We start from the raw sequence: 13,861 nt of genomic DNA, 5'->3' as shown, positions 1-13,861 counted from the left end.
ACACTGCACTACGTTTCCCACCTCCATTCGAACCCACAACCTTTCATCCCCATTCGAACCCGCAACCTGGGGCCACACTATGTTTCCCACCCACACCTGAACCTGCAACCTGGCGCCACACTGTTTCCAACCTTCATTCGAACCCGCAACCCAGCGCCATGCTATGTTTCCCACTCTGACACCATTTGAACCCGCAGCCTGGCGCCATGCTACATTTCCCACTCACATTTGAACTCGCAACCCGGCGCCACGCTGTTTCCCACCCTCTCCATCCCTATTCCAACCCGCAACCTGGCGCCGCGCTACGTTTCCCACCTCCATTCGAACCCGCAACCTTCCATCCGCATTCAAACCTGCAACCTGGCGCCGCACTACGTTTCCCACCTCCATTGAAACCCGCAACCTTCCATCCTCATTCGAACCCATAACCAGGCGCTGTGCTACGACTCCCACCCTCTCACAAACATTCGCCTCCTGAACCCGCAACCCCGCGCCACGCTATGTTTCCCACCCTCTCCATCCCCATTCGAACCCACAACCCGACGCCGCGCTATGTTTCCCACTCTCTCACCTCACATTCGCCTCCCGAATCCGCAACCTGGCGCCATGCTATGTTTCCCACCCACACCTGAACCTGCAACCCACAACCTGGCGCCATGCTACGTTTCCCTCCTCCATTCAAACCCGCAACCTTGCATCCCCATTCGAACCCACAACTCGGCGCCGTGCTAGCTTTCCCACTCACATTCGAACCTGCAACCGGGCGCCACGCTACGTTTCCCACCTGCACCTGAACCCGCAACCTGGCGCCACGCTACCTTTCCCACCCCATTTGAACCCACAACCCGTCACTGTGCTACGACTCCCACCCACATCTGAACCTGCAGCCCGGCGCCGTGCTATGTTTCCCTCCCCCATTCAAACCCGCAACCTTCCATCCTCATTCGAACCCAGAATCCGGTGCCACGCTACCTTTCCCACCCACACATGAACCCGCAACCTGGCGCCACGCTACGTTTCTCACCCACACCTGAACCCGCAACCTGGCGCCACGCTACGTTTCTCACCCACACCTGAACCCGCAACCTGGCGCCACGCTACGTTTCTCACCTGCACCTGCAACCTGGCGCCACGCTATGTTTCCCACCCACACCTGAAGCCGCAACCCGGCGCCGCGCTACCTTTCCCCCTCAGATTCAAACCCACAATTGGCACTGTGCTACCTTTCCCACTCACATTCGAACCTGCAACACAGGGCGCGGCGCTACGGCTCCCACCCTCTCACACACGTTCGCTTCCTGAACCCGCAACCTGGCGTCATGCTACGTTTCCGTCTCCCATTTGAACCCGCAACCTTCCATTCCCATTCGAACCCACAACCTGGCGCCACGCTACGTTTCCCACCCTCTCCATCCTCATTCAAACCCACAACCTGACGCTGCGCTACGTTTCCCACCCACATCTGAACCCGCAACCTGGCGCCATGCTACGTTCCCCACCCTCTCCATCCCCATTCAAACCCACAACCCGGCGCCGCGCTACCTTTCCCACCCCATTCGAACCCGCAGACTTCCATCCCCATTCGAACATGCAACCCGGTGCCACGCTACCTTTCCCACTCACATTCGAACCCGCAACCTGACACCGCGCTACGTTTCCCACCTTCATTCAAACTTGCAACCTGGCGCCATGCTATGTTTCCCACCCACACTTGAACCTTCAACCTTCCATCCCCATTCGAACCCGCAACCTGGCGCTGTACTATGTTTCCCACTCACACCATTCGAACCCGCAACCCGGCGCCGCGCTACATTTCCCACCCTTTCTAGTCCCATTCGAACCCGCAACCTGGCACCGCGCTACGTTTCCCACCCACACTTGAACCCGCAACCTTCCCTCCCCATTCGAACCCGCAACCCGGCGCCACGCTACGTTTCCCACCCGCACTTGAACCCACAACTTTCCGTCCCCATTCGAACCCGCAACCCGGCGCCGCGCTACGACTCCCGCCCCCTCACAGCACGTTGGCCCTCAGAAACAGCAGCTTGTTGGCCTCCTCCGCCCCCAGCACCCGCCGCCTCCGCATCCCCTGCGCCTCTTCGCACAAGCGGGCGCACCCAGACCGGGCGCCGACGGCCGGCACCGCCAGCAGCCACAGCGCCAGCCGGGCCAGGCGCGGGTGCGAGGCGGCGCCGGCCCAGTACTGGAGCAGGTCAGTTGGCGCCGCCGCCTGGGCCTCCTGCAGGTAGGCGTAGACCTCCGCCTCCTCGGCGCCCGGCGGCGCTACGTCTCCCGAGAGCCGCGCCTTTTTGGCGGCGCCGGGTTCGAGCTCGGCCTCGTCGGAGAGGCCCATCAGCTGGCAGACGTGGGCGACGATCTCGTCGTGCTGGTAAGTTGGCGCCGGGCGCAGCTTCTGGCGCGGGTCCAGCAACATGGCCGCCTTGTGGGCCGGGTGCAGCTTGAAGTTCTCCTTCAGGGCCTCCAGGAAAAGATGGCAGAGCTTGCTGACGACCCCGGCGTCGCCCGCCTTGGCGGTGAAGAGCTTCTCCAGGCGGGCATAAGTTGGCAACACGAGATGCAGCGTCGGACGCCCCTCGGCGCCCAGTTCGACAACGGCTTGCTTTACGGGCGCCAAAAGCGCCGCTAAGTTTCCCAGCAGCGCCCGGTTGAGGTTGGCGCCCTCCCGCCGCTCCTCCGCTCCCCCGGGGTTGCCACGTTCCTGCCACTCGTGCGCCGCGAGCAAAGCGTCCGCCGGCGAGTGCCAGCAGGGCGGCGTCGCGCTACAACTCCCAAAGTCGGCGCTGCGACTCCCGGCCCGGTTGGCGCCAACTTCCCGGCGTTCCTCCGGAGCCGCCGCCGCGCTATAACTCCCGGCACGGTGGGTGCCACGTTCCCGGTGCTCCTCCGCATCCGCCGCGCTATAACTCCCAAAGTCGGCGCTACGGCTCCCGGCCCGGCGGACGTTGGCGCCAACTTCCCGCCGTTCCTCCGCATCCGGACACGGCGCCGCCGTGCTATAACTCCCAGCCCGGTGGACGTTGGCGCCACGTTCCCGGTGCTCCTCCGCATCCGGCGCCGCCGCGCTATAACTCCCAAAGTCGGCGCTACGGCTCCCGGCCCGGCGGACGTTGGCGCCACCTTCCCGCCGCTCCTCCGCCTCCAGACCCGGCGCCGCTCCTGCGCTATAACTCCCGCCCGAACCTCCGGCGCTACGACTCCCGGCTTCGGCGCTACGACTCCCAACCAGATCCACGCAGGTTGCCAACAGCTCGGCCACCTCCGGCATCCCGCGCGCCTGCAGCGCCCGCTGGCTCAGCACCCCGGCGACGGCGGCGTTGATTGCGCACCCGGCGCACCGCAGACCGAGTCCACTTTTCCCCAAACCGGGCGCCGCGCTATCACTCACGAACGCGGCGCGGGTCTCGGGCGCCACGAACTCCGAGAGGACGTTCTGCGCCCAGAGGTGGACGGGCTCTCCGGCGCCGGGTTCGAGGCGCACGGCCAGGACGGCGCTGCGCAGGCGCCCGGCCTCGACGCGGTGCGCCGAGAGGACATGGCCGCCGGGGTGGGCGTGGCAGGTGACGCCGATGCCCCGCGCGGCGCCCAGTGCGCAGGTGACTTTGACTTTGGCCTGGTTGTAGAGGCGGGGCAGGTGCCCGAGGGCCAGGGCGCTAAGGTTCCCGAGGGCGTCCGAGAGGGCGTAGGCGCCGTGCCGGGCGCCGCTGTCGACCAATGACTGGGCCAGCTTCTGGAACTCGGGGCCGGAGAAGGCGGGCAGGAGGGCGGGCTCGGCGCAGGCCAATCGGAGGAGGCGCTCGGCCAGGGCTTGGCGCTCCTTGTCCGGGACGTGTAGCGCTGCGGGGAGAAGGGAGAGGGTTAGGGGACTACGATTCCCATGACGCAGTGGGTTTGGGACTATGATTCCCATGAGAGAGTGGGGTTTTGGGACTACAATTCCCATGAGAGAGTGGGGTTTTGGGACTACAATTCCCATGATCCTTAGCTAAAAGGGGAGTGGGTTTTGGGACTACAATTCCCATGAGCTTCAGGAGTAAAGGAACTATAACTCCCAGGAGATGGTGGGTTTTGGGACTACAATTCCCATGATCCTTAGCTAAAAGGGGGAGTGGGTTTGGGGACTATAATTCCCATGAACCAGTGGGGTTTTGGGACTACAATTCCCATGAGCTTCAGGAGTAAAGGAACTATAACTCCCAGGAGATGGTGGGTTTTGGGACTACAACTCCCATGATCCTTAGCTAAAAGGGGAGTGGGTTTTGGGACTACAATTCCCATGAGCCAGTGGGGTTTTGGGACTACAACTCCCATGATCCTTAGCTAAAAGGGGGAGTGGGTTTTGGGACTACAATTCCCATGAGACACCGTATTTTGGGACTATAATTCCCATGAGACAGTGGGTTTGGGGACTACAATTCCCATGAGCTTCAGGAGTAAAGGAACTATAATTCCCAGGAGACAGTGGGGTTTTGGGACTACAATTCCCATGAGACAGTGGGTTTAGGGACTACAATTCCCATGAGACAGTGGGATTTGGGACTACAATTCCCATGAGACAGTAGGTTTTGGGACTACAACTCCCATGAGACAGTGGGTTTGGGGACTACAGTTCCCATGAGACAGTGGGTTTGGGGACTACAATTCCCATGATCCTTAGCTAAAAGGGGAGTGGGTTTGGGGACTACAATTCCCATGAGCCAGTGGGGTTTTGGGACTACAATTCCCATGAGACAGTGGGGTTTGGGACTACAATTCCCATGAGCTACAGGAGTAAGGGAACTATAACTCCCAGGAGACGGTGGGGTTTTGGGACTACAACTCCCATGAGACAGTGGGGTTTGGGACTACAATTCCCATGAGCCTCAACTAATAGGGGGAGTGGGTTTGGGGACTACAATTCCCATGAGCCAGTGCGGTTTTGGGTCTATAATTCCCATGAGCCAGTGGGTTAGGAAACTATAACTCCCAGGAGACGGTGGGGTTTGGGACTATAATTCCCATGAGACAGTGGGGTTTGGGGACTACAATTCCCATGAGACAGTGGGGTTTGGGACTACGATTCCCATGAGCCAGTGGGGTTTGGGACCACAATTCCCATGAGCCAGTGGGGTTTTGGGACTACATACAATTCCCATGAGTGGGTTTTGGAACTATAACTCCCATGAGCCAGTGGGTTTTGGGACTACAATTCCCATGAGTGGGTTTTGGGACTATAACTCCCATGAGCCAGTGGGTTTTGGGACTATAATTCCCATGCTCCTTAGCTAAAAGGGGGAGAGGGTTCTGGGACTACAGTTCCCATGAGCCAGTGCGGTTTTGGGGACTACAATTCCCATGAGACAGTGGGTTTGGGACTACGATTCCCATGATCCTTAGCTAAAAGGGGGAGTGTGTTTTGGGACTACAATTCCCATGAGCCGGTGCGGTTTTGGGGCTGCAATTCCCATGATCCTTAGCTAAAAGGGGAGTGGGTTTTGGGACTACAATTCCCATGAGGCAGTGGGTTTGGGGACTACAAATCCCACGATCCTTAGCTAAAAGGGGGAGTGGGTTTTGGGACTACAATTCCCATGAGACATCGTATTTTGGGACTATAATTCCCATGAGACAGTGGGTTTAGGGACTATAATTCCCAGGAGACGGTGGGGTTTTGGGACTACAATTCCCATGAGACAGTGGGGTTTTGGGACTACAATTCCCATGAGACAGTGGGGTTTTGGGACTACAATTCCCATGAGACAGTGGGGTTTTGGGACTACAATTCCCATGATCCTTAGCTAATAGGGCCAGTGGGTTTGGGGACTATAATTCCCATGAGAGAGTGGGTTTGGGGACTACAACTCCCATGATCCTTAGCTAAAAGGGGGAGTGGGTTTGGAGACTACAATTCCCATGAGACAGTGGGGTTTGGGGACTATAACTCCCATGAGTCAGTGGGTTTTGGGACTACAATTCCCATGAGACAGTGGGTTTGGGGACTACAATTCCCATGAGCCAGTGGGGTTTGGGGACTATAACTCCCATGATCCTTAGCTAAAAAGGGGAGTGGGTTTGGGGACTACAATTCCCATGAGACAGTGGGGTTTGGGACTACAATTCCCATGATCCTTAGCTAAAAGGGGGAGTGGGTTTGGGGACTACAATTCCCATGAGCCTTAGCTAATAGGGCCAGTGGGTTTTGGGACTACGACTCCCATGAGACAGTGGGTTAGGAAACTATAACTCCCAGGAGACGGTGGGGTTTTGGGACTACAGATCCCATGATCCTTAGCTAACAGGGCTGATTGATTTTTGGGACTACAATTCCCATAAGACAGTGGGTTTGGGGACTACAGTTCCCAGGGGACAGTGGGGTTTGGGGACTACGATTCCCATGAGCCAGTGGGTTTGGGGACTACAATTCCCATGAGGCAGTGGGTTTTGGGACTACAATTCCCATGAGGAAGTGCTGTTTGGGGACTATAATTCCCATGAGCCAGTGCTGTTTGGGGACTACAATTCCCATGAGACTGGGTGTGGGGACTACAATTCCCATGAGACGGTGTGGGGACTACAATTCCCATGATCCTTAGCTAAAAGGGGGAGTGGGTTTGGGGACTACAATTCCCATGAGCCAGTGGGTTAGGAAACTATAACTCCCAGGAGACGGTGGGGTTTTGGGACTACAGATCCCATAATCCTTAGCTAATAGGGGCATTGGTTTTTGGGACTACAATTCCCATGAGACAGTGGGGTTTTGGGACTACAATTCCCATGAGCTACAGGGGTAAGGGAACTATAACTCCCAGGAGACGGTGGGGTTTGGGACTACAACTCCCATGATCCTTAGCTAACAGGGCTGATTGATTTTTGGGACTACAATTCCCATAAGACAGTGGGTTTGGGAACTATAATTCCCACGAGAGAGTGGGTTTGGGGACTACAGTTCCCAGGGGACAGTGGGGTTTGGGGACTACGATTCCCATGAGCCAGTGGGTTTGGGGACTACAATTCCCATGAGCCAGTGCTGTTTGGGGACTACAATTCCCATGAGGCAGTGCTGTTTTGGGACTATAATTCCCATGAGCCAGTGCTGTTTGGGGACTACAATTCCCATGAGACTGGGTGTGGGGACTACAATTCCCATGATCCTTAGCTAAAAGGGGGAGTGGGTTTGGGGACTACAATTCCCATGAGCCAGTGCTGTTTGGGGACTACAATTCCCATGATCCTTAGCTAAAAGGGGGAGTGGGTTTGGGGACTACAATTCCCATGAGCCAGTGGGGTTTGGGAACTACAACTCCCATGATTGTTAGCTAAAAGGGGGAGTGGGTTTTGGGACTACAGTTCCCAGGGGACAGTGGGGTTTGGAACTATAACTCCCATGATCCTTAGCTAACAGGGCTGATTGATTTTTGGGACTACAATTCCCATAAGACAGTGGGGTTTTGGGGACTACGATTCCCATGAGGCAGTGGGGTTTTGGGGACTACAACTCCCATGATCCAGTGGGTTTTGGGACTACAACTCCCATGATCCAGTGGGTTTTGGGACTACAATTCCCATGAGAGAGTGGGTTTTGGGACTACAACTCCCATTAGACAGTGGGTTAGGAAACTATAACTCCCAGGAGACGGTGGGGTTTTGGGACTACAGATCCCATAATCCTTAGCTAATAGGGGCATTGGTTTTTGGGACTACAATTCCCATGAGACAGTGGGGTTTTGGGACTACAATTCCCATGAGTGGGGTTTTGTGACTACAATTCCCATGAGCTACAGGAGTAAGGGAGCTATAACTCTCAGGAGACGGTGAGGTTTAGGGACTACGATTCCCATGATCCTTAGCTAACAGGACTGATGGATTTTGGGGACTACAATTCCCATAAGACAGTGGGTTTGGGAACTATAATTCCCACGAGACAGTGGGCTTTGGGACTACAACTCCCATGATCCTTAGCTAAAAGGGGGAGTGGGTTTGGGGACTACAATTCCCATGAGAGAGTGGGGTTTGGGACTATAATTCCCATGAGACAGTGGGTTTTGGGGACTACGATTCCCATGATCCTTAGCTAACAGGGCTGATTGATTTTTGGGACTACAATTCCCATAAGACAGTGGGTTTGGGAACTATAACTCCCATGAGACAGTGGGGTTTGGGGACTACAATTCCCATGAGACAGTGGGGTTTGGGACTACAATTCCCATGAGCCTTAGCTGATAGGGCCAGTGGGTTTTGGGACTATAATTCCCATGAGACAGTGCTGTTTGGGGGCTACAATTCCCATGAGACAGTGGGGTTTCGGACTACATGGGAGTTGTAGTCCCAAAACCCACTGGCTCATGGGAATTGCAGTCCAAAAACCCCACTGGCTCATGGGAATTGTAGTCCCCAAACCCACTCCCCCTTTTCGCTAAGGAGCATGGGAGTTGTAGTCCCAAAGCCCACTGGCTGATGGGAGTTGTAGTCCCCGCTCAACTCCCTTCATCCTTAGCAAAGTGAATTTTGGGACTACAACTCCCATGAGCCAGTGGGTTTTGGGACTACAACTCCCATGATCCAGTGGGTTTTCGGACTACAACTCCCATGAGCCAGTGGGCTTCTGGGACTACAACTCCCATGATCCAGTGGGTTTTCGGACTACAACTCCCATGAGCCAGCAGGCTTCTGGGACTACAACTCCCATGAGCCAGTGGGGTTTTCGGACTACAACTCCCATGAGCCAGCAGGCTTCTGGGACTACAACTCCCGTGATCCAGTGGGTTTTCGGACTACAACTCCCATGATCCAGTGGGTTTTCGGACTACAACTCCCATGAGCCAGTAGGCTTCTGGGACTACAACTCCCGTGATCCAGTGGGTTTTCGGACTACAACTCCCATGAGCCAGCAGGCTTCTGGGACTACAACTCCCGTGATCCAGTGGGTTTTCGGACTACAACTCCCATGATCCAGTGGGTTTTCGGACTACAACTCCCATGAGCCAGTAGGCTTCTGGGACTACAACTCCCATGATCCAGTGGGTTTTCGGACTACAACTCCCATGAGCCAGTGGGTTTTCGGACTACAACTCCCATGAGCCAGTGGGCTCTTGGGACTACAATTCCCATGAGCCACTGGCCCTATCAGCTAAGGCTCATGGGAATTGTAGTCCCCAAAACCCACTGTCTCATGGGAGTTGTAGTCCCAAAACCCACTCCCCCTTTTAGCTAAGGATCATGGGAATTGCAGTCCCAAAACCCCACTGTCTCATGGGAGTTGTAGTCCCTGTTCATCCTTCGCTAACCTACCAAGTGAATTTTGGGGACTACAACTCCCACGATCCTTTGCAACCTTGCAGGGAAGACATGCAGCTCTTCAGGGATTTTTTGTCGGGATTCGAACCCGGGACTCACCGTTGTTCTGGGCGTCTTGGGGCGCCGGCGGCTTCCATTTCTCCTCCGGGGCGGCGGGCGGAGGAGAGCGGGGCGGAGGGGAGGCCAGGCTGTTTTCGTTGTCGGCTGGAAGGAGGGAGCGAGAAAGTGAGAAAGGAGAGAGAGAGAGAGAGGGAGAAGGAAAAAGAGAGAGAGAGAGAGAGAAAGCGAGAGAGAGAAAGAAAGAGAGAGAAATACAAAGAGAGAGAGGGGAAAGGAGGAAGGAGGAAGAGAGAGATAGAGAGAAAGAAAGAGAGAACGAGAGAGAGAGAGGGAGGGAAGGAAGGAAGGAAGGAAGGAAGGGGAGAGACAGAGAGAGAGAGAGAGAGAGAAAGAATGGAGGGAAAGAGAAAGAAGGAAGGAGAGCGGGGCGGAGGGGAGGCCAGGCTGTTTTCGTTGTCGGCTGGAAGGAGGGAGCGAGAAAGTGAGAAAGGAGAGAGAGAGAGAGAGAGAGAAGGAAAAAAGAGAGAGAGAGAGAGAGAAAGCGAGAGAGAGAAAGAAAGAGAGAGAAATACAAAGAGAGAGAGGGGAAAGGAGGAAGGAGGAAGAGAGAGATAGAGAGAAAGAAAGAGAGAACGAGAGAGAGAGAGGGAGGGAAGGAAGGAAGGAAGGAAGGAAGGAAGGGGAGAGACAGAGAGAGAGAGAGAGAGAGAAAGAATGGAGGGAAAGAGAAAGAAGGAAGGAGAGCGGGGCGGAGGGGAGGCCAGGCTGTTTTCGTTGTCGGCTGGAAGGAGGGAGCGAGAAAGTGAGAAAGGAGAGAGAGAGAGAGAGAGAGAAGGAAAAAGAGAGAGAGAGAGAGAGAAAGCGAGAGAGAGAAAGAAAGAGAGAGAAATACAAAGAGAGAGAGGGGAAAGGAGGAAGGAGGAAGAGAGAGAGAGAGAGAAAGAAAGAGAGAACGAGAGAGAGAGAGGGAAGGAAGGAAGGAAGGAAGGAAGGAAGGGGAGAGACAGAGAGAGAGAGAGAGAGAGAAAGAATGGAGGGAAAGAGAAAGAAGGAAGGAGAGCGGGGCGGAGGGGAGGCCAGGCTGTTTTCGTTGTCGGCTGGAAGGAGGGAGCGAGAAAGTGAGAAAGGAGAGAGAGAGAGAGAGAGAGAAGGAAAAAGAGAGAGAGAGAGAGAGAAAGCGAGAGAGAGAAAGAAAGAGAGAGAAATACAAAGAGAGAGAGGGGAAAGGAGGAAGGAGGAAGAGAGAGAGAGAGAGAAAGAAAGAGAGAACGAGAGAGAGAGAGGGAAGGAAGGAAGGAAGGAAGGAAGGAAGGGGAGAGACAGAGAGAGAGAGAGAGAGAGAAAGAATGGAGGGAAAGAGAAAGAAGGAAGGAGAGCGGGGCGGAGGGGAGGCCAGGCTGTTTTCGTTGTCGGCTGGAAGGAGGGAGCGAGAAAGTGAGAAAGGAGAGAGAGAGAGAGAGAGGGAGAGAAGGTGAGAAAGATACAGAAAGAGAGAGAGAAAGAGACAGAGAGAGAGACAGAGACAGAGAGAGAAGGAAAAGGAGGAAGGAGGAAGACAAAGAGAGGAAGAGAAAGAAAAAGAGAGAGAGAGAGAGGGAAAAAGAAGGGAACGAGAAAGGGGAAACGGAGGGGCGCTCACCTGCGTGCGACTGAAAGAAAGAAAGAAAGAGAGAGAAAGGGAGCGAGAGAGACAGAGAGAAAGAAAGAAAGGAAGGAAGGAAGGAAAGAAAGGAAGGAAGAAAGAAAGAAAGGAAGGAAGGAACGATAAAGGGAGCGAGAGGGAAGACAGAAAGAGAAATGGAATGAGAGAAAGAAAGAAAGAAAGAAAGAAAGAAAGAAAGGAGAAAAGGAGCGAGAGGAAAGAAAATAAGAGAGAGAAACGGAACGAAAGAAAGAAAAAGAAAGAAAGGGGAACGAGAGAAAGAGGGAGAAAGGAAGAAAAAGAAAGGGGGAGAAAGAAAAAGAAAGAAAGAAAGAAAGAAAAAAAGAAAGAAAGAAAGAAAGAAAGAAAGAAAGAAAAGGGAACGAGAGAAAGAGGGAGAAAGAAAGAAAAAGAGAGAGAGGGAGAGAAAGAAAGAAAGAAAGAAAGAGAAAGAGGGAAAGAGAGAGAGGGAGGGAAGGAAGGATGGGGAGAGACAGAGAGAGAGAGAGAGAGAGAGAGAGAGAAAGGAGAAAAGGAGAGAGAGAAAGAATGGAGGGAGAAAGAAGGAAGGAGAGGGGGAGGAAGGAAAGGGAAAGAGAGAGAGAGAGAGAAAGAGAGTAAGGAAAAGGAAGAAAGAAAGAGGGAAAGAGAGAGAGAGGGAAGGAAGGAAGGAAGGGGAGAGAGAGAAAGAATGAGAGAGAGAGAGAGAGAAGGAAGGAAGGGAGGCCAGGCTGTTTTTGCTGTCGGCGGGAAGGAGGGAGCGAGAAAGTGAGAAAGGAGAGAGAAGGGGGAGAAGGAAAAGGAGGAAGGAGGAAGACAAAGAGAAGAAGAGAAAGAAAAAGAGAGAGAGAAAGAGAGAAGGAAAGAGAGAGAAAGACAAAGAGAGAGAGAGAGAGGGGAAAGGAGGAAGGAGGAAGAGAGAGAGAAAGAATGAGAGAGAGAGAAAGAGACAGAGAGAGAGAGAAGGAAAAGGAGAAAGAGAGAGAAAGAATGGAGGGAGAGAGAAAGAAGGAAGGAGAGGGGGAGGAAGGAAAGGGAAAGAGAGAGATAGAGGCATAGAGGCATAGAGGGAGGGAGGGAGGGAGAGAAAGAAGGAAGGAAGGAAGGAAGGGAAAGAGAGATAGAGAGAGGGAGAAAGAAAGAAAGAAAGAAAGAAAGAAAGAGGGAAAGAGAGAGAGAAAGAAAGAAAGAAAGAAAGAGGGAAAAAGAGAAAGAGGGAAGGAAGGAAGGAAAGGGAGAGAGAGAGAGAGAAAGGAGAAAAAGAGAGAGAGAAAGAAGGAAGGAGAGGAGGGAGGAAGGAAAGGGAAAGAGAGAGAGGGAAGAAGAGAGAGAGGGAGAGAAGGAAGAAAGAAAGAGGGAAAGAGAGAGAGAGAGGGAGGGAAGAAAGGAAGGAAGGAAGGGGAGAGACAGAGAGACAGAGAGAGAGAGAGAGAGAGAGAGAAAGGTAAGAAAAATACAGAAAGAGAGAGAGAAAGAGAGAAGGAAAGAGAGAGAAATACAAAGAGAGAGAGAGAAAAGGAAAAGACGAAGAGAGAAAGAAAGATAGAACGAGAGAGAAAGAGACAGAGAGAGAAGGAAAAGGAGAAAAAGAGAGAGAGAAAGAATGGAGGGAGAAAGAAGGAAGGAGAGAGAGAGAGAGAGAGAGAGAGAGAGGGAGAAAAAAGGGGGAGAGAGAGAAAGAAAGAAAGAGGGAAAAAGAGAAAGAGGGAAGGAAAAAAGGAAGGAAGGAAGGAAGGGGAGGGGGAGGAAGGAAGGGTGAGAGGAGAGAGAAGGGAAGGAGGGAGAGAAGGAAGGAAGGAAGGAAGGAAGGAAAGAAGGGAAAGAGAGAAAGAGAGAAAATGAAAGAAAGAAAGAAAGAAAGAAAGAGGGGAAAAGAGAAAGAGGGAAGGAAGGAAGGAAGGAAGGAAGGAAGGAAGGGGAGAGACAGAGAGAGAGAGAGAGAGAGAGAGAGAGAGAGAAAGGAGAAAAAGAGAGAAAGAATGGAGGGAGAGAGAAAGAAGGAAGGAGAGAGAGAGAGAGACAAGAGAGAGAGAGAGAGAGAAGGAAAAGGAGGAAGACAAAGAGAGAAAGAAAAAGAAAAGAGAGAGAGAGAAAGGGAGAAAGAACGAGAGAGAGAGAAATACAAAGAGAGAGAGAGAGAAGGAAAAGGGAAATACAAAAGGAGAAAGACAAAGAGAGAGAGAGAGAAAGAGAGAAGGAAAATACAAAAGGAGAAAGAAAGAGAGAACGAGAGAGAAAGAGACAGAGAGAGAAGGAAAGGAGGATGACAAAGAGAGAAAGAAAAAGAAAAAGAGAGAGGGAACGAGAGAGAGAGAAAGAATGAGAGAGAGAGGAAAAGGAGGAAGGAGGAAGACAAAGAGAGGAAGAGAAAGAAAAAGAGAGAGAGAAGGAAGAGAGAGAGAGAGAGAGAGATGGAAAAGGAGAAAAAGAGAGAGAGAAAGAATGGAGGGAGAGAGAAAGAAGGAAGGAGAGGGGGAGGAAGGAAAGGGAAAGAGAGAGAGAGGGAGAGAAAGAAAGAAAGAAAGAGGGAAAGAGAGAGAGGAGGGAGGAAGGAAGGGAGGCCAGGCTGTTTTCGTTGTCGGCTGGAAGGAGGGAGCGAGAAAGTGAGAAAGGAGAGAGAGAGAGAGAGAGAGAGAGAAGGAAAGAGAGAGAAAGACAAAGAGGAAGAGAAAGAAAAAGAGAGAGAGAAAGAGAGAAGGAAAGAGAAATACAAAGAGAGAGAAGGAAAAGACGAAAGGAGGAAGACGAAGAGAGAAAGAAAGAGAGAACGAGAGAGAAAGAGACAGAGAGAGAGAGAGAGAGAGAAGGAAAAGGAGAAAAAGAGAGAAAGAATGGAGGGAGAGAGAAAGAAGGAAGGAGAGGGGGAGG

The 13,861-nt window shown here is 53.2% G+C and overlaps 1 protein-coding gene across 1 annotated transcript in view; it reads right to left on the bottom strand.

Moving 5' to 3' along the window:
- ZNF618 (zinc finger protein 618) overlaps positions 1–13,861 on the bottom strand; it is a 58,048-nt gene that overhangs the window by 591 nt on the left and 43,596 nt on the right. Inside the window, exons 11-14 of the mRNA XM_083595273.1 lie at positions 9,391–9,495; positions 1,779–3,855; positions 1,528–1,662; positions 285–360 (exon numbers count right to left, since the gene is read on the bottom strand). Coding sequence (XP_083451399.1) covers positions 2,015–3,855; positions 9,391–9,495 — 1,946 coding nt within the window. The 3' untranslated portion in view covers positions 285–360; positions 1,528–1,662; positions 1,779–2,014. The remainder of the gene's footprint in view (positions 1–284; positions 361–1,527; positions 1,663–1,778; positions 3,856–9,390; positions 9,496–13,861) is intronic.

This window comes from Podarcis filfolensis, assembly GCF_964270895.1.
Source record: "Podarcis filfolensis genome assembly, chromosome: Z".
NCBI classification, from domain to species: Eukaryota; Metazoa; Chordata; class Lepidosauria; order Squamata; family Lacertidae; genus Podarcis; species Podarcis filfolensis.
The sequence above is the reverse complement of the archived record's forward strand: the minus strand, read 5'-3'. Positions and strand labels throughout refer to the sequence as shown.